Raw genomic sequence first — 19,834 nt, 5'->3', positions numbered from 1 at the left:
TCTTTATTTGGAACAACAAACTCAGTACAAAAGGTGCTTCAGTTTAACCACACAGGACTCTAGGGCTGAACTAGACTGGGACTAAAACAGGACAAGAACCAACAAAGCTCTAGAAGGTTCAAGTGAAGGTTAATCAATAGTTACAACAGGGTTAATCCAAAACTATAAACGGTCCAAACAAGGACTAAAACAGGACTACACCAGGTCTAAACCAGGACTAAATCAGGTCTAAACTACTGAACAAGGGACTAAACTAAGGCTAAACCAAGTCTAAATCTGGGCTAAACTAAATCTAAACTAGAACTAAAACGAAGGCTAATCCAGGATTAAACCCAGTCTAAATCTGGCCCGTTGAGTCCACGTGGGTCCAGTGGTTCATGCAGTGAACAGCAGCATTCAGAAACACTGAGAAAGTTTCATGCAAAAACTCTAGTCAAATTTAAACTGTTTAGAATACACCAAACAACTAAACCAGGACTAACCCAGGACTAATCCAGGACTAGACCAGGGACTAAACTAGGGTCCAGGATCCAGAGATTAAACCAGGGGCTAAACAGGTGACTAAATCAGGCACTAATCCAGGGACTAATCCAGGGACTAATCCAGGGACTAATCCAGGGACTAATCCAAGACTAATCCAGGGATTAAACCAGGACTAATCCAAGACTAGACCAGGGACTAAACTAGGACTAAACCAGGGACTAATCCAGGGACTAATCCAGGGACTAAACCAGAACTAAACCAAGGACTAAACCAGGACTAAACCAGGGCTAGGCCAGGGACTAATCCAGGACTAGACCAACTAAGTCTAAACCAGGTTTAGTCCCTGGTTTAGACCTGGTTTAGTCTCTAAACCAGGACTAAACCAGGGATTAAAACAGAGACTAAACCAGGACTAGACCAGGGATTACACCAGGGACAAAACCAGAACTAAACTAAGTCTAATCCAGGACTAGGTCAGGACTAAACCATTACCACACAAGGGAATAAATCAGGACTAAACAAGGACAAAAGCAGGGACTAAACCAGGACTAAACCAGGACTAAACCAGGACTAATACAGGGACTAAATCAGGGACTAAACCATGATTACACCAGGGCTAAACCAAGACTAAACCAGGACTAAACCATAAACTAGGACTATATCAGGGCAAAACCAGGGACTAAATCAGGGCTAAACCAGGGACTCCACTCAGAGAGAGATCTGGAGTTTAACCCACAGCGTTCGCACTGAGAGGAGTAGTCCTGTCCTGGAGACAGTCCTGAGTCGTTTGGTGGTTAATTTTGATATGTCTGGTCCAATAGTTTTACAGGCACTTTAACTTTTAACTTTAACTTCATGCACCATTTAAAATATGAAATATATTGAAACATCCATAAATCGTCTGCTAAAAATATAAAATGTACTTCTATACAGGCCTCATGCATGAACACATGTGTGCACCGACAACAGGACTATTCACATGGGCTTAAAATCACTTCAGATCTAAAGGTCATCTTGAGTTTTGGACATGTTTTGTTATTCCTGACAGGATCCGGAGGTGGCAGGTTACTTCATAATAATAAAGTACAGGTAGTGGTCCATGAAATTACTCTAAAGTCCCTGTACATGATTTTTCTCCCATGTATTTGAGAAAATGTGTCTTGCTCCAGTACAGTTATATTGTATAAGCAGCTCTTGAGGTCAAAATGAGTCTGCTGTGTACTGTCTACCTCCAATTAGGAAGTGTTTTATTATCCAGTAACCAGGATATGCGCCTTAGTTGCTAGTTGTTGTTAGCTTTACCGTGACAGCAAAAGTCTGTTTTGTGAAGTGCTTATAAGCTCATCACAGTGAATCATTAGGATGCTCAGAATGCATGAGGTAAGTGAGGGATAAGACATTAAAAATCAGGTACAGCTCCTTTAAATATTGTGTATTTGAACTAAGAAGTGCTCGTGTGACTCAACCAATCACATTAAACCTCTGTAACAAAAATAAGATTTAGTTAACATGCATTTTTCTGTTGGCCTTCAGGGCAAAATGGGAAGAAATGGCTGACTTTCTGTGCCTTTGGCCTCTGTTCATGTAAACTGTACACTCTTTATGATTGTGAAACTGCCAATACCAAATTACTCACTTCAGAAATACAGTCATAACTATGTACAAAAAAAATAAACAGATAAAACGTTAAAAAGTGCATATGATAGGTTTGTTGTTCTTGGTTTGTTGGAGTGTACCTGTGTTAAATATTTATCATAGTTTTACAGTAGTTCAGTGCAGTTTGTTGGGAAACATGGATTAAACACTGATTTAGCAAAATAAAGGTGTTGTCATTTATTTTTATTAGTCTAATCATAACGATTGTGTAATTTACACAAGTTTTGGCCCTTGTTTACATTGTGGTTGCTAGGTAACAGTCATTGAATTACCTGTGTCGCATCTGTTGATTGCAACCAGGAAGTAAAATGATAGTTTATCATTTTAAAAATAGACTAAACTTGTCAAAATGTTTAGTAAAATCTTAAATATGTTAAGTATATTTTTGTGGAAAGTCCTCTAACCTGTCATATGCACTTTAAAAGGCTGCGGCCTTTATTCCTTGGTTTATTCTGCATTTCCCTCTGCTCCACACACATGTTTGAATACACTGTTGCTTTTTTTGGTAAATTCATCATCATCAGTAAAATATTTTAAAAATACAGATTTAAGATGTCATTTTTCAGTCTTCATTGTGCTGTGTCATTCCATGTTCCTTCCACTTCCCCAAATAGAAAAGTTTAAAGTTGAAATTATCTTTTAGAAACAATTAAACAATCCAAACTAAATTCATATAACTGGAAGCATCATTTAATTTGGCATTTAAGAATATTGAATATATCTTTCATTAAACTTAAAATAGACTCTTAGTCCAACTTTGTGCTCCTTGTAGCAATCATAGGGAAGGGTATCTGACTTCAAGCATTCATTTGCAAAATAAAAAAATGCAATACTAAAATAACAATACAAAAAATGTAGTTACAAATTATATATATATATATATATATATATATATATATATATATAAAAATTGTAACTACATTTTTATATATAGTCCATCCACTTTGTTCTTCTTCTCTTTTCGGTACCACTTCATAATAACTACATCTTAATTAGCCTTGTGAACAAAGACTCAATAGTTTATTAAGAATGATTCAGGCACAGCAACTAGGGTTTGGGAGTTGGGGTATTAAAGACGGGGTATTTTACTTCTGTGGGGTATTAACTGCTAACTCATAACATATTGAGATCACCATGTTACCTTTTTTGTTTTGAAAATGCTATATTCATCAAAAAATAATGTATTAACATAAGTTTCACTTTCATTTTTGACACTGAGTCTCCCCTCCCTTTACTCTCTGTGCTAAGTCCCTCCCCCTTCAGAGCACTATCACAACACAATCAGCTGCATCCCACTAATGAAACTACTGCACATCAGGTTAGTCAAGTTGCTGTGTATAGTTTTGTATCATGTTTTTGTATATTTATGTATTGTCGAGTGGGAGCATGGGTGATGTAGGCTTGTGGGCGGAGCCTTGTACAGAATCATACAGCTAACCGTAAAGACGGTTTGAATAGGACCCAGCAGAGATCGCTAAATTACTCAGAAATGCATGGATGGGAACAACACGATAACATGGTAGAAAGCTAAAAAAAAATCTATTTAATTAAGTGTAGTTATTATAAAGTATTGTTATTACCCACTTTTCAGTTAACATGTTGTGGTGTGGCTGGGAGGGCATCTGGTTTACCCCTCAAGAAGAGCGTGTCAGGTGTCAGCTGGGAGGGCATCAGGTGTCTCCTTTGAGCAGCATGTGCCACCTTGTTGCAGACTTGTTGTCCATTAGCCTCTCTCATGTCGGTCCAGTGGCTCTGCTCCTCCTCTCCACTGCAGTTTTGACCCAGATGTCCTCCCAGCCCATCATCACCCCCTCCTCTCCACGCTCCGAGGAGGTGGTCTGGGAGGGCATCAGGTTTAACCCTCGAGCAGAGCGTGCCACCTGCAGACTTGTTGTCCTTTGGCCTCTCTCATGTCGGTCCAGTGGCTCTGCTCCTCCTCTCCGCTGCTGTTCTGACCCAGAGCGATCCAGCCCACCATCTGCTTCTTCATGCTGCGACGATTAAAAACGGAAACCAGCAAAGTCACATCCGACAGCTGGAAGAGCGCCACCTGCAGCAAACACTGGGTCAGTACAGATCTGAGGGAGATGATGTTATATTAGTACAGGTTTAGTGTAGGTCAGTTTAAGTCCTGGCTCAGTCTTGGTTTCATCCTTGTTTAGTCCTGGTTTAGCCCTGGTTTAGCCCTGGTTTAATCCCGGTTTAGTCCCGGTTTAGTCCTGGTTGAGTCCTGGTCTAGTCCTGGTAGTCCTGGTTTAGTCCTGGTTTAATCCTGGTCTAGTTCTGGCCTAGTCCTGGTTTATCCCTGGTTCAGTTCTGGTCTAGTCCTGGTTTAGCCCTGGTTCAATTCTGGCCTAGTCCTGGTTTAGCCCCAGTTTAGCCCTGGTCTAGTCCTGGTTTAGTCCTGGTTTAATCCTGGTCTAGTTCTGGCCTAGTCCTGGTTTAGCCCTGGTTCAGTTCTGGTCTAGTCCTGGTTTAGCCCTGGTTCAATTCTGGCCTAGTCCTGGTTTAGCCCCGGTTTAGCCCTGGTCTAGTCCTGGTTTAGTCCTGGTTTAGTCCTGGTCTAGTTCTGGTTTAGTCCTGGTTTAGTCCTGGTTTAATCCTGGTCTAGTCCTGGTCTAGTCCTGGTTTAGTCCTGGTTTAGTCCTGGTTTAGTCCTGGTTTAGTCCTGGTTCAGTTCTGGCCTAGTCCTGGTTTAGCCCTGGTTCAGCTCTGGTCTAGTCCCGGTGTAATACCTGGAACATAAATGTCTCTTTGTACACAGGATTGGGTTGTCCGCGGCGCACTGAGGTTTTACAGCGAGAGATCTCCTGACCCACAGAGTTTAGCAGTGACAGACGAGCGTAAGTGTCTAAAAAAATAAACACAAATATTTCAGGTCATTTCACACATTACTGCTCTGTCACCACTGGCACATGATTTAGGTCTGTGTACTTCACTTTTGGGTCTGATTCACGTGGACCAGGCATCATTCACCACAAACACGGTGCCATGAGCCACGTGAGAGGCATCAGCTGATCACAAACTTATTTCCATGACAATACGCTTCAAGTGAACAGAGCTAACCTCGCTTTGTGTCTGAGTGTATTGTTTATGTTCATGAACTGAATATTAAAACACATTTATGTGTCAAATAAAAACATAGTGATTGATAGTTTGTACCTGGGGGTCTGTTGAGGCTGAGGTTCCTAAAATGGCTCCCTTTCACCACCTCCACAGACATGCGTCCCGTGGTTGCGTTGTACGACAGGCCCAGTAACAGCTCCGGAGCGCCCCCGTGTGTCAGAGACTGTGTAGAGGAGGCGCTGTCCGGGGAGAGGGACATCTGCGAGCCCATACTCTGAAAGCAAAGGAACTGGGTTAGTCCTGGTTTGGTCCCGCTTTCCATCCTGTTTCAGTCTAGGATCAACCCTGTTTAAATCCTGGTTTAGTCTTGCCTGGTTTAGTCCCTGGTTTGCACCTGATTTAGTCCTGGTTTTGTCCTGGTTTAGTCCCGGTTTCCTCCTCTTTCAGTTCCAGTTTAGTTTTTGTGTAGTCGTGATTTTGCCCACTTTTAATCTTGGGGCAAGTACACTTTATTAATCCCTCTTGACATGATGGAAATTGATCCTTCAATGCCACTGGGGCAAACTTAGATGGATGATTTGACCTATTGTGCATGTTTAGGGTTGATGGAGTAAATCGGAAAAGCCCCACACAGAAATCCCAGGAGTCAAACCCAGAACCTTCTTACTATGACGTGAGAGTGGTATCTACTCAGCAACTGTGCCGTGTCATCGTGGTTTAGTCCATTTTAGTGCATTTTAGTCCCGCTTCAGTCCTGGTTTAGTCCTGATTTAGTCCTAGTCTTACCTTTATATTGCTCCTCGGCTGCAGTAGCAGAGTGGTTGACAGAGTCCCACCTTGAGGGTCCAGCTCTGACAGCCTAAGGATCTTTTCTCCCATCATCCTCTCCCTGGACATTCTGCCCCCTAGAGCATAGAGCCGGAAGCGCAGTGCAGAGACGTGGAGGTCACTGGGCTCAATACGATTAAACCTGGATATGAAAACACACAGCTTTAGCCCTGGTTTAGTCCTGGTTTAGTTCTGGTTTAGCCCTGGCTCAGTCCTGGATTAGTCCTGGTTTAGACTTGGTTTAGACTTGGTTTAGTCCTGGTTCAGTCCTGCTTTAGTCCTGGTTCAGTCCTAGTTTAGTCCTGGTTTATTCCTCCTTAAATCCTTGTTTATACCTGGTTTGGTCTAGGTTTAGTCCGAGTTCACTCCTGCTTTAGTCCTGGTTAAACAAGGGTTCAGTTCTGGTTTAGTTTTGCTCTTGGTTCAGCCCCTTCACAAGAAGTTCTTGTTCACTTCTGTTTAAGTTAAATCTTAAACCCTGATTAAATCATAAATCATGAATCCTGGTTTAATCCTGGTTTAGTCCAGTTTAGCCTTGTTTTAGTCCTGTTTCAGTATTGATTTAGTTCTGGCTTATTTCTGGTTTAGTCTTGGGTTAGTCCCATTGTATTCTTGTTTTTCTTTGTTTTGGTCTAAGTTGAGTGCTGGTTTTAGTTCTGGTTTAGTCCTGGTTTTGTCCTAGTTCAGTCCTGGTTCAGTCCCGGTTCAGTCCCAGTTCAGTCTCGGTTCAGCCCAGGTTCAGTCCTGGTTCAGTCCTGGTTTAGTCCTTTTTTAGTCCTGGTTTAGTCCTGGTTTAGTACTGGTTTAGTCCTGGTTTAGTCCTGGTTTCTTACCTAAAAGTCTCGTTAAAGTCTGGACTATCTCCTTTCTGCACAGAGCTCTTGTGTCTCTGTTTCTTGGCAGGCAGTAGGACCATGTGGATTTGCCAAGAGTCCATCCCGGTCCGGGTTTTATCCGGCAGATCCCGGACTCCCAGGACTGAGATCGAGACCCGCTCCAGGTCTGGGGAATAGTCCAGGCTCAAGACTAGGTCGGCGCACTTAGACACGGGTAAACGAGGAGACGACGACAGGTCCAGCGGGAGGTCCAGGACTGGGGGCTGCTCCTGCTGCGTGAGGAGAGACACGGGGGAGTTTAGGAGAGAGTGGACTACAGACAAGAGCAGATCTGTAGTCGACTTAAGAAATTGCTACATCGGAACGTCAATATCGAGTAACGATATTGGCCGAAACCAGTATTGAAGAATCTAAATTAATATCAACCGAAACTGATACTGAACCCGATATATTGCCCTTTCCTATTAGAAATTCTTTTCGACTAAAGACATGAGCTGCCGATCGTTTCATCGACTTAAAGGGAGCATTGCAAAACTACTACGTTTCTCTATGTATCTGACTCACAAGATTACACCTGCAGGAGGAGTTCATGCAAAAAACTACTATTCACACAGATATGTACTAGAGAATGGCGTATTTATATGTCAAAAGGCAGATTCAACTCATGATTAAGTCCCAAATCTTCAGCTAACTCACATCATTCATTCTCCTTATATCCAATACAAAGCCGTATAATAACACATGTCTCAAACGCAGAAGACGTCTCCTCTTGAATAATACTGCTGGGTTTCAGATAACATCACAACATTCTGTAGGCCAATAATATTTAATACAGAAACAATGCAGATTTGTGGTGTAATACAGTGAATTCTCGAGTCCTGTCAACAATAGAAATGATCAGGTTGAACATTTGTGAATTTACCTTGAGGATACATGGCAAAGTACAATCTGCATCTGCATCTATCTGTGAGTGTGACATTTTCACAGTCTAAAATCTGAAAAACAGCAATTCCATAACTTTTACCGAGCAACCGTTATTTAAACAAGGGCTGAAACTTGAATAAATTGCATAATGTATATAATTAGACAAGTAAAAATGGATGGCCACATGTAGATTTAGTTAAATGAAGGTTTAAACTGTCAGAAACATGCCTTCCTTGCCTCTAAACTGTCTGTATTTTGGATGGAGTTTTTCATGCTGATGACGTACATAGATTCTGTTTTACAGCTCACTATTATGTCCTGTATTTTTGTACTTTTCCTCTTTCCACAAACTGCCTCTTAACTGCGATTAATACTGACCACAGGCACTACTAACAAGTTCAAACACTGGATGAAGGAGGTCTTTGAAATCAGAAAGTGTCATGCAGACAGGCTTCTCCAAGGACCAACCAGGCGACAGGAGGCTAGGCCGGTCACCATAATCACCATATGGACTTATTGTTCGATATATGAAAGCTGGAACAAAAGATTTTGGGGCTCAATATTTATCGTGTGGACTTTTTCTTTGCAATAATGGGGCGATTTTTGTTATTTCTGTTGTAATACGATAAGATTTAAGCGGCAGAGGGTTGAATAAATAACTATAATTATTGGTTCATTGTGCAATTTATTTGTTGCAGTTCAGGCCTTTTAATGATACTCTATTTAAAAATGGTTTACTGGGATTATCCAGCTGTATTACATCACCATTGAGACCTTTGATAGTTCAGAAGACGCAGCTAGCAGCCCAAACATGTCAAAAATTAGGTCACTATTACATCCTACTTTGTCATCTTTAAAAACCAAAGTTAGTGAATTCCCGGTTCTGTATCCAGTCACTATTGCAAAAGAATTTGCATCTACAGATGAATTACAGTTGTGTTTTTCATTTGATTGCTGCTCTGCGTGAGCGTGTTCGCTCTCGTTCAAGGCAGTGATTTATATTCTAACACTCCATACTACAGTGAGACTTCTGATAATGTCATATGAGACCTAGTTTAAATTCCTGTTGAAACCAAATTATCCCTGAAGCAGATCTTAACAACGCCATCGACAAACACTTCATATTTACAGAGAAATAAAATCAACAGGGTCTAATTCTAGTGACTCCACAGTATGGAGAGGGCAGACGAGTTTAAAGTAAGAGGGGAACACTGAACAGAAAAACCCTGACTCGTCCAGGAATCAAGCTCACAACCTGTGTCTGTACTAAAAATGATGTCACCATGAAATTATGATCATCGCTGCATAACTCCACTGATGTCAATGTATATTAAAGTGGCTGTACCATATTTTATATAAAGCAAAAAATGTCTTGCCCCAGTACAAATAAATGGTAAAAGCAGCTCATAAGGTCAAAATGAGACTGCTGAACCAGAAGTGTGCTATTAGTATGTTATACCCGTCTTAAAAACAAGAAAAACAGAACTAGTTCATTTTAAACAGTTGCAGTGGTCCAAAGTTATTCCTCATGTAACTTATGCATTCAGAGCATCCTAATTATTCACCATGATGAGTTTACAAGCACTTTTCAAAAGCTCACATAAACCGGAGTGGAGTTTTACCGTGACAGTAAAGCAAACAACTAGCATGCTAACATGCACTTTCTGATTATCGTACAATAAATCACAACATTTCCTGGAGGTGTCTGTACTGTTTAAATCAATTTTGTATTTTTTTCCTTGAGTTTTGTCCTGAATTTTTAGACTATGTTAAAACTTTTTTGACCGTGTTTATGTTTGTGTGCATTGTGTCACCATGGTAACTGCTGAACATTCCACTGTATAGAGATACATGTAGAACACCCCCAGTGTGACGTCACTGCTTGGTCTAAACTGTGTTTCATTTTTTTTTACCTGACATTGACATAAATAAATCTAATCTAATCTAATTTAAACCTGCAGTACCTCTGGGCTCCAGGTGGAGGAGCTGTCATCGTCTCTGTCTCCTGGGGTTTGGGGCTCTAAGTCCTCACTTCCATCTGCTTCCTGTCTGACCACACTTGGACTTGGACTTGGGTTAGACCGGTTTAGGCTGGATCTGGACTGGCTCAGAGCGGTCTGGACCGGGTTGGATGGGTTTAGACTGGTTTGGTCCTCCTGTGTGGACCCTCTGCTCCTCTTGGACTGAGACCTGGTCTGGGTCTCTTCAGCGGCTGCAGAGAGAGGATCCTGGGTCTGAGCAGTAGAGTCTGGAAAAGAAAGTGCAAAAGATGTTAAAGCAGATGTATTGTGCTTGTGTCTGTAAAATAATCTATGACCGTGGACCATTGTATTTTAATTTACACATTTTAAATCACAATATTGATTTAAAACGACTTATGGACAGCTGCTCTCTGAATAACTTCAGGTGAGTAAATGGTGAAGGGAAACAACTATAACATAGATAAAAGCTCTGAAAAATCTATTTTGCAGAATAGGTCTGATTTAAGAGATACAACATAATCATTCGCAATTTAAAGCAACACTATGTAACTTTCTGGAGGTAGCATTATTCTATGGAAATAGAAGGTTAAAACCATACTTTAAACATTCTCCATTGAGATAGATGCATTCAATGCCATACTGTGGAATATTGCCAAAGGAACAATATTTCCATGGAAAAAAGCAAGGCCCTCCTCCAAATCAAATAAGAGTCAGGTTTGTGGAGATGCAAGCCCGCTCACAGAAAGTACACGTTTTTCTAAGTTTTATATTTCAATATAAAAAACAAAATAAAACTTGCTTTTACTTTAGTCTATTTTTGGGAGAAAAAAAAAGTACAAACTGTGGCTTTAACTTATCATAATTATGTATTTTACTTATTCTCTGCTCAATAGATTTTTCAGAGCTTTTAACCATGTTATAGTTATTTAACCATTTACTCACCTGAAGTTGTATTTGGAGTGATCCGTGCATGTTGGAGCAATGTTTAATAACAATCAACCCGTTTCCACCTCCTCCAGAACACGCCCACTGCTCTGTGTTAACTTTCTTCTCCGATTTTATTCTCTTAATCGGTGATATGCAGGATTCATCAGCGTCATGTGGTCATTCTGGTTGTGATGAAAAAGAAATCCACTGCTCACTAGTGTGATGTGCAGCTATGACGTCAGCTCCCATTGGGCACCGCCGTTTTCTTACACAGAAGTCAGCGAGCATGTTTCTTTTATTAAGTTGTTTTAGGTGTCATAGGTTATAACTATAGAGCAGGCACAAGCGCAATATGTCATCTTTAAGTATCACTACTGGAATAACTAATATAACAACAAACTCCAATGTAGCGTTCTGGTTTAATGAAACGCACTGGATTTCTTCTTGTTGTTTATTTTCTGAACACGAGGGCTACTGTAGGGCCACACCAAAACAACAACAAAAGAACAGCAGTCTCAACTCACTCGACTCCAAACTGACCAGTAACGAATGAAACCTTGAAATAAACTTGTCGGCATAGCAACCAAAAGTGTCACATACAACAGCAGTTACATTAACAACACATTAATAGATACAAGAACAATTAAAGGTGTCAACCCTGAATTAAACACAAAATATAATAAAGTAAAAGGTTTTATCAATGATTTTGCTGCTAACGCTGCAGTTTAGACCTATACAAACATTTTCTGAAACGTCCCTGTGTGTCAGATGCCCTCCCTGTGTCTCTATGTGGTCTTATTCTGTGTAAAAGCTGCTAACCCTGTAGTTTAGACCTATACAAACATGTTCTGAAATGCATGGGCTTCGTGGATTAGCTTAACGTTCAGATTTCAGTCTTCTCTCAAATGTTAATACTCCTGTATGGGTTTAAAATGTGCACTGTGGACTGATTTTAAAGCATAAATAACAATAAATAACCACAACACGTACAGAAACATATTATTATTAAGACTAAACCAGATCTTAACATGTTTTTCCTGTTCTTCCTGTTTTTCTAATCTTGTGGAAAAAGAGCCAGTAATTGCTTCCATCCTCCTCTACTAAAACCCTCCTCTCTTTGTTTTTTATGAATGCATGCTGAGAAAAGGCATCGCTATGGAAACAGCATCCCAGGATCTCCATGGTAACCGCATCCTGAGTCATCGCTGCGTGAGAAACAATCACACAGAGAATAAAATGGGTTTGGACGCACTAACCCTGAAGAGTTCTAGGTACTGTTTTGTTGTTTTGAAAGAGACAGACACTAACAAGGACTAAACCAGATCTAAACCAGGACTGAGCTAGAGCTAAAAAAGGACAAAACCAGGAGTAAACCAGGAGTAAACCAGCACTAAATCAGTTTCATGGGATCCAGAATACACACTTCTTCAATACTAGATGTGAGTCTGATCACACGTGCATCTCCCAGAGTTCAGATGGCCGTGACTGAAAGGTGCATTAGCCAATCAGGGACACACACGGTCCATCCGCATCAACAAATCAACAAAAATGGCCGCTTACGTGGAAAAAATATCACGGGGGACGGAAAAAACACAATGGATTTCTGCAGAATCAATAAGCATAGAACTAAACTCTGTTAATCTGAGGTGAGAGAAATGTAATTGTATTCAAAATGATGGGTGACCAATAAGCTCCTTCATTTCACATGCGTCACTGAAATAAACAAATCCAATTGGACGGTCATGTTTGGTTCTGGCTTGATACGGGATGGAAGAAGTGAGCAATAGACCGATATAATAATAAAATGCAGAGATGTGAGTCAGTATTTACCAACCGACTAAACCAGGACTAAACCAGGACTAGACCAGTATTGTCCCTTACCTTCCATGTCGGAGAGCTCGGTGCTTGCCTCTTCGTGGTCGGACAGTCTGGAGAATCTGTGTCTTTTGTTCAGGGACTTTACCGACTGTGACTGCACTAATTCAGAGTTAGCGATGTTAGCACCCACTTTAGCTCCCACCGTAGCGCCCAAGTTAGCTGCCACGTTAGCTCCTAGATTAGCCGCTGCGTTAGTCGCTGCAGTGTTTTTAAAACTCTGCGATCGCGACACAGAGATCTCAAACTGCTTCAGGATTTCTGCTTCGCTGTCGGATGAACTCGAGCCAAAATCATCCTCCTCGTTCCCAAAAGTCTTCACTGGAAAAACAGGACAAAATAAAGGAAAAGTCAGGGGTAAAGATAAGGAAAAACTGGGATAAGAATCCAAGAATCTTTGGATCAGGAATGAGACAAAAAGGAAAATTAGAAACACATCAGAAATGGACAATGTAATCGTAGGACCTAAATTAGGCCTACATGCTATCAATCCTTATTTATTGGTATTTTGAATTGTAACATACAATTTAAAAGAGTATTAAGCCAGTGAAATGAGTGGTTTGATGAACGTGTGTGGACTTTACAGGTCTTATATTACACAAAATTGTCTCTTGTGAACTTTAAGCCACATTAGAGTGTTGTTCCCTCCTCAAAAACAGACCTGGAGATGTGTTTTGTTTCATTCAAACATGTGAGTAATCCTTTATTATTAGTCTCTCTACATCTCTAAAGCTCAAAATGCTCTGTTCCAAGTTAACAGCTGCCTTATAGCTTCTCTTTGGTAGAGATTTATTGGAGATTGGTAATTTCAGGGCTACCATTATCCAAATGATTCTAGTGAAGGTGTTTGGAGTGTAAAAACACAGTGGAGCACTTCCTGTATCACCACATGACATCACAAGGTGGAACAGAGTGTTTCCTGTTTGAGAGAAGAACTCTTAATATGCAGGGTTTGTGTGTTAAACATCGCCTCTCCACAGGTGTGACCTGCAACATGGCCTGGCGGTGTCACCCGCTTGTCTCCATGGAGATAGATAACTTTAGTATCATACTGTGGAACATTCAAGGCAAAGCAAAAATATGGAGACAAGCAAGTGGCAAACCCTCAACCTGTTTAAGAGAGAGACATTTTCTCTTCCTTAAACACACACTCTCACACCCATGTAAACAAACCCTGGAGGCAGTGGGTGAAGTGTTTTTCAGGAAACAACAGTATCCAGTGATTAGAGCCGGAGTCGTACCACAGACTAAAGGTTTAGTGACACGTGACTTACACGGCTCTTCATCTGACTGAACGCGACAACAGGAAAAACATGACCCCATCTGAAGCAAACGTAACACTAGAAAAAAGGCAATTTTCTGTGAATACAAAAAATAAACCTGACTTTGGAAGATGGTTTGAAACTATAATTGAATCATTTTTGTACAACTAAACCAGAACTTAACGTGGTCCAAACCAAGTAAATATGAAGTACATGGGTCAAATTAACAATATCATCTTACATATACATATATATGACTAAAGCAGGTCTGAATTTAGAGAAAACAAGGACTGAACCAGGATAAAACTATCACTATAGCAGGTCTAAACCAGGTCTAACACCAGAACTGAACCATGTCTAAACCAGGATCAAACAAGGGTCAAACCAGGGTCAAACCAGGGTCAAACCAGGTCTGAAATAGTACTAAACCAGAACTAAACTAAAAACAGGAAAAATCTAGGTCTAAAACAGTAATAAATACAAACTGAGCAGAAACTAAACCAAGACCTAATTGAGTCTAAAACAGGTCAATAAAACCATTTCTAAACCACGACCATATCAGGACCAAACCAGGACTAAAGTATGATTAAACTAGGTTTAATCTAAGACTAAACCAGGTCTAAAATAGGCCTATAGCAGGTCTAAACCAGGACTAAACTAGAACTAAACCAGAACTAAACCAGGACTAAACCAGAATTAAACTAGGACTGAACCAGGACTAAACCAGGTCTTACCTTGTTCGGCTCAGAGTGGTGGATGTTTGCTTTGAAATGTGTGTAAATATGAGGCCCCTCCCACAGACACACTTTAGTCAAACACAAAGACAAACACAAAACTCACATGGCACGTTTAAATAAAGATTATACATTTAAAATAATACAAATATTTATATCCTTTCCATTTTAATATGATGAAATGTCCCATAGTGGGGCTTTAACCTTGTTCTAACGGGATGACATGTTTCGCAGTGCGGCTTTAACCCTGTTCCGGTGTAGTGTCCCCTACAGAAACATCCCTGCAGTAGTGTTTTGTTTCATTCACACATGTTTCTCCCTCTTCACAGCTCACAACACTCTATTACACCTTATGATGTCATCAGGTGGTATTTTCAAGTATCGTTTGTTCATTAAATCCATACACTGTTAAAACATCTTCAGTAGAATTATTTTTAAATTGTTATTAACGAGTTTCAGTAACATAACATTTGTCCTGTGATGTAACGGAACGCAACACTCTCGCCTCTTACCCAGTGCGGAGCGGTTGCCGGTTCGATTCCGTCTGCGTCTCTGGCCCCGGGGCTCGAGGCAGGGCAGCCCCCCGACTTCAGAGAAACAGAGCTTCTTGTTGATGAAGAGGAAGAGGAGGGCCAGGGCGATGATGAAGATGCCGACAGCGGAGAGGAAGCCCAAAGCCTCTGGAGTGACTGGCAACACGAGTGGACAGAGGACAACACAGTGACCAGACCAGACCAGCAGACAGCCTCACGAGTAAACAATGAGTAAACAACGAGTAAACAACAACAACGTCAACAAAGATGGAGGAACGCAGAGGACGAGGAGAGACCAGGGAAACTTATAAGAACACTGCAAAAGAAATATAAAGAGCAGAGGCAGTTACAGATGTCAACGTTATGTACTTAAAGGTCCTGTACATCATTTTTCCTACATATTTGACCAAAATGTGACTTGCCCCAGTACAGATTATTATATCAGCAGCTCTTTAGGTCAAAATAAATCAGCTGTGTTCTGGCTGTATCCAATTAGAAATCAATTTACTCTCCGATAATAATAGGAAGTGTAAAGTTGTGAAGAGTGTGTATAAACTCAACGCTGTGAATGAATGAATGTATAAGTGATGAATAACTTTGGACCACTGCAATCTGTTTAACGTGGACTAGTTCAGTTTTTTTGCATTTTTAAGAGGTTAAAAATGAGGGACAGCACGTTTAATTGATAATTGTGAATATTCAGGTCACTACGGCTGCAACGATTAATCACATGAACTGACTATTCTGTTCAAATAATCGTATTTTGATCCATTTTCTGGACTCTACAAACAAGTCTTCAGGTACCACATTTCAGTCTTTATTTGGTTAGATTGTATTTGTTTAAAAAAAGATATATACAACAATAATTGACAATTTTATAATCAAAATGAGTAAAAGTACTCCTAAATAATATTGAAATTAAAGGTCCTATATTACGCAAAATAGACTTAGAATGTTGTTACCTCCTCAAAAACATAATTTTTGTGAAGTTGTAGTTCTGTTGTGATTTTTTTCATTCACACATGTTTGAGTAACACTTTATTATTAGTCTGTTACATCTCCAAAGCTCAAAATGCTCTGTTCCACCTTGTGATGTCATGAAGTGGTAGCTTTCAAGTCAACAGCTCTTTTTACATTTAGTTCAGCAGAGATTGAAAATTCCAGAGCTGAAATAATCCAAATGATTCTAGTGAAGGTGGAGTTTAAAAACACAGTGGAGCACTTCCTGTATTACCACATGATGACATCACAAAGTGGAACAGAGAGTTTCCTGTTTGAGAGAAAAAGCCTAAATATGCAGGGTTTGTTGTGTTAAACATGTGTGAATGAAACAAAACACAACTCCAGGTCTGTTTGTGATGAGGAAACATTAGAACAAAGATCAGAAAATAGTGTAATATGGGACTTTTAACAATAGTGATTTAAGTAGAAATTTAAAACAGCTGCTCAAATAAGTATTCTGAACTAAATAAGTATCTTTATGAAAGTCCTGAATGAAGTACCGCTGTATTATAACCTCTGTTAAAATAATGCCTGGTATCAGCACTGATATTGGTAACTATGGTAACTAGAGACATTTGTCCTGGTCCCATCTCAGAGTCCAACACTACAGGGATATAAGAGGATGGGAGGGCATCTGACACACAGGGATACAGGAGGCCTTTAACGAGACGCGCTTTAGATTTATAAGTGAACCGGGAGCGCTCTCTTGTGGTCGTCGTTGGTATTACAGCTGAACTCTAAACTGCTCTGAGCTTATCTTTTTAAACAAACAGGATTTAGAATAAAATATTGAACTGATCCTTCTCGGTGTCAGGCCATTAATGAGTCAGTGATGAGTTCTTTTCAAATACAAATGATTAGAAAAGTACTAAAAATACAGGCAAGAAAAAGTATAGGATTTACAAGAAGTGAAAAACATCCTTGTAAGAAACAACACCTTAGATAAATAAGACTAAACCAGGATTTAAGTGGCGTCAAGTGAGGACTGAACTAGGTCTTGACTATAAAGGGATTTACTGAAGTTGGCCATAATCATTTAGGTCCAATACTGACAATGTAAACTGTATTATGTTTAGTTTTTTGAGTTTTTTTTTCTTTTCAAATTTAAAAAAGTTAAAAAGAACCAAGTATGAGAACAAGAACTAAAATTCACCCTGAAGTGAGACTGAAGTCAGAACCAAACCAGGACTAGACCAGGACTAAGCCAGGACTAAGCCAGGACTAACCCAGGACTAGACCAGGACTAGACCAGGACTAGATCAGGACTAAGCCAAGTCTTTTACAGGAGTCCTGGTTTAAATCAGGACTTAAACTGGTCCAAAGCACAGATTAAACATAAACTTATAAACTTACTCTCATTTTCAGTGTTCTCTTCAGCCTCCATCACAGATCAGGCATTTTGGGGGAATTTAGCAGTCAAATTTTAGTCCTTGGTCTCTGTTTCCAGTTGAGATCCTGGTCCAGTCCTTAGTTCTGGTTGAAATCCTGGTTTAGATCCTGATCTGGATCCTGGTCCATTTCTGGTCTCTGGTTTAGTTCCTGGTCCAGTCCATAGTCCTGATTCACATCCTGGTTAGACCTCAGTCCTGGTTTGGGGTAAGATCCTAGTCCAGTCCTGGTCTCTGGTCTCTGGTCCAGTCCTGGTCTCTGGTCCAGTCCTGGTCTCTGATTTAGATCCTTTGTCTGGTCTGGATGTTGACTCTCAGGTGTCACTCAGCACTAGTCATTTTAGCGTTGGACTTTTCTGTTTTCAAAAGAGGAGGTGTGGTCCAGTCCTGGTCTCTGGTCTCTGGTCCAGTCCTGGTCTCTGGTCTCTGGTCCAGTCCTGGTCTCTGGTCTCTGGTCTCTGGTCTCTGGTCTCTGGTCTCTGGTCTAGTCCTGGTCTCTGGTCTAGTCCTGGTCTCTGGTCCAGTCCTGGTCTCTGGTCCAGTCCTGGTCTCTGGTCTCTGGTCTCTGGTCCAGTCCTGGTCTCTGGTCTCTGGTCTCTGGTCCAGTCCTGGTCTCTGATCCAGTCCTGGTCTCTGGTCTCTGATCCAGTCCTGGTCTCTGGTCTCTGGTCCAGTCTTGGTCTCTGGTCCAGTCCTGGTCTCTGGTCCAGTCTTGGTCTCTGGTCCAGTCCTGGTCTCTGGTCCAGTCCTGGTCTCTGGTCCAGTCCTGGTCTCTGGTCCAGTCCTGGTCTCTGGTTTAGATCCTGTGTCTGGTCTGGACTTTAACTCTCGTATGTGTCACTCTGCACTTGTTGTATTAGTTTTAGACTTGTTTTCAGAGGAGGAGGCGTGTCTTAAACTGCAGTAAAAACACGGACACAGTTTGATTTGGATTAGATTGTGTTTAAACAAAGAGGAAGGAACGGGAGGAGCAGTTCAACAAGTCAGAAAGATAACATTTTATACAAGACCACCTTTAAGATAAGCTCCAGTTTTAAGAATAAAATAATCTACTAAATTGTCCCATGACACTTTAGGAGCAGAACTGCAGCTTTTGAATAATTTCCTTCACAAACAAAATCTCCTGTTTTATTCTGTATAAAACCCTGGAGTTTAGATCTGCACAAACATGATCTGAAATGTCATTCTAGTTTTAGTCGGTTCATATTTAAGTGTTTTAGTCAGTTCTTCTGGACGTGTTTAAAATATGAACTTTAAACAGAACTATTTTATTAAAACATAAATAGGAAACCTAATCACAATCACATGTTATGATCTATCTAAACAGATAGGTTTAAAGCTGTATTGCGGAACATTCCAGACAAAGCTGCGCATCCAGAGACAAGCAGGTGGTAGACAACAAAAGTTACATAGTGTATCTTTAACCAGATCAAAACCAGAACTGAACCCGGACTAAATCAAGACTAAACCAGGTCTGAACCGGGACTGAACCAGGACTGAACCAGGACTAAACCAGGACTAAACCAGGACTGAACCAGGACTGAACCAGGACTGAACCAGGACTAAACCAGGACTAAACCAGGACTGAACCAGGACTGAACCAGGACTAGACCAGGACTGAACCAGGACTAAACCAGGACTGAACCAGGACTAAATCAAGACTAAACCAGGACTGAACCAGGGCTAAACCAGGACTAAACCAGGACTGAACCAGGACTAAACCAAGACTGAACCAGGACTGAACCAGGACTGAACCAGGACTAAACCAAGTCTGAACCAGGACTAAACCAAGACTAAACCAAGACTGAACCAGGACTGAACCAGGACTAAACCAGGACTGAACCAAGACTAAACCAGGACTAAACTAGGACTAAACCTGCTCTGAACCAGTTACAAGGCCAAGTTCAGATCTAGGCCGTGGGGAGGGGGGTCAGTGTACATCTGTACAGTTTTACACGCGCGTGGAGAAAACACCTTTATAATGACACGATCCTAAAACAGATCTATTTCAGTCATCAGCCTCTAGCCTCATTGTCACAGATTAAACATCGATAACCTGCTGCATCACTGGCTCCTCATTAAAAAGGCCGAGACAGCGCCACAACAAACACACGGACCGACATATTTACTCGCATTTTCGTTCATTTTGGTTGGATACATTTTGATAAATATAGTAGAAATAAGTGGTACGAGGTGTGCTGGAGCTGGTACTCACTGTCCGAGGCCATGGCTGCTCTCACAGCCGAACACAGCGGCTCTGGAGCGGTGTAGCATCCCTGTGTCCTCCCGCTGCAGCCTCCAGTGCCTCCGCCTGTCCGCGAGAGGAGCTCCAGAGACA

The 19,834-nt window shown here is 41.0% G+C and overlaps 1 protein-coding gene across 3 annotated transcripts; it reads right to left on the bottom strand.

The window, feature by feature from the left end:
* Window positions 1–3,485: 3,485 nt before the first annotated feature.
* On the bottom strand, window positions 3,486–19,806 carry syt16 (synaptotagmin XVI). Of its 3 annotated transcripts, none has more exons than XM_033988901.2 (9): window positions 19,712–19,806; window positions 15,086–15,262; window positions 12,584–12,898; window positions 9,758–10,041; window positions 6,867–7,141; window positions 5,992–6,175; window positions 5,302–5,479; window positions 4,875–4,990; window positions 3,486–4,189 (listed from the first exon to the last, which is right to left on the bottom strand). In XM_033988901.2, exons 1-9 carry the CDS (start codon window positions 19,722–19,724, stop codon window positions 3,995–3,997), a joined length of 1,737 nt encoding a protein of 578 aa, XP_033844792.1. In that variant the 5' UTR covers window positions 19,725–19,806; the 3' UTR covers window positions 3,486–3,994. The 3 variants fall into 3 exon arrangements, with proteins under 3 accessions (XP_033844792.1, XP_055086867.1, XP_033844791.1); XM_055230892.1 differs by having other exon boundaries at window positions 15,086–15,319; window positions 19,712–19,758; XM_033988900.2 differs by lacking the exon at window positions 19,712–19,806 and adding an exon at window positions 17,462–17,717.
* Window positions 19,807–19,834: the final 28 nt, after the last annotated feature.

Source organism: Periophthalmus magnuspinnatus, chromosome 22, assembly GCF_009829125.3.
Source record: "Periophthalmus magnuspinnatus isolate fPerMag1 chromosome 22, fPerMag1.2.pri, whole genome shotgun sequence".
Classification (NCBI taxonomy): domain Eukaryota; kingdom Metazoa; phylum Chordata; class Actinopteri; order Gobiiformes; family Gobiidae; genus Periophthalmus; species Periophthalmus magnuspinnatus.
The sequence above is the reverse complement of the archived record's forward strand: the minus strand, read 5'-3'. Positions and strand labels throughout refer to the sequence as shown.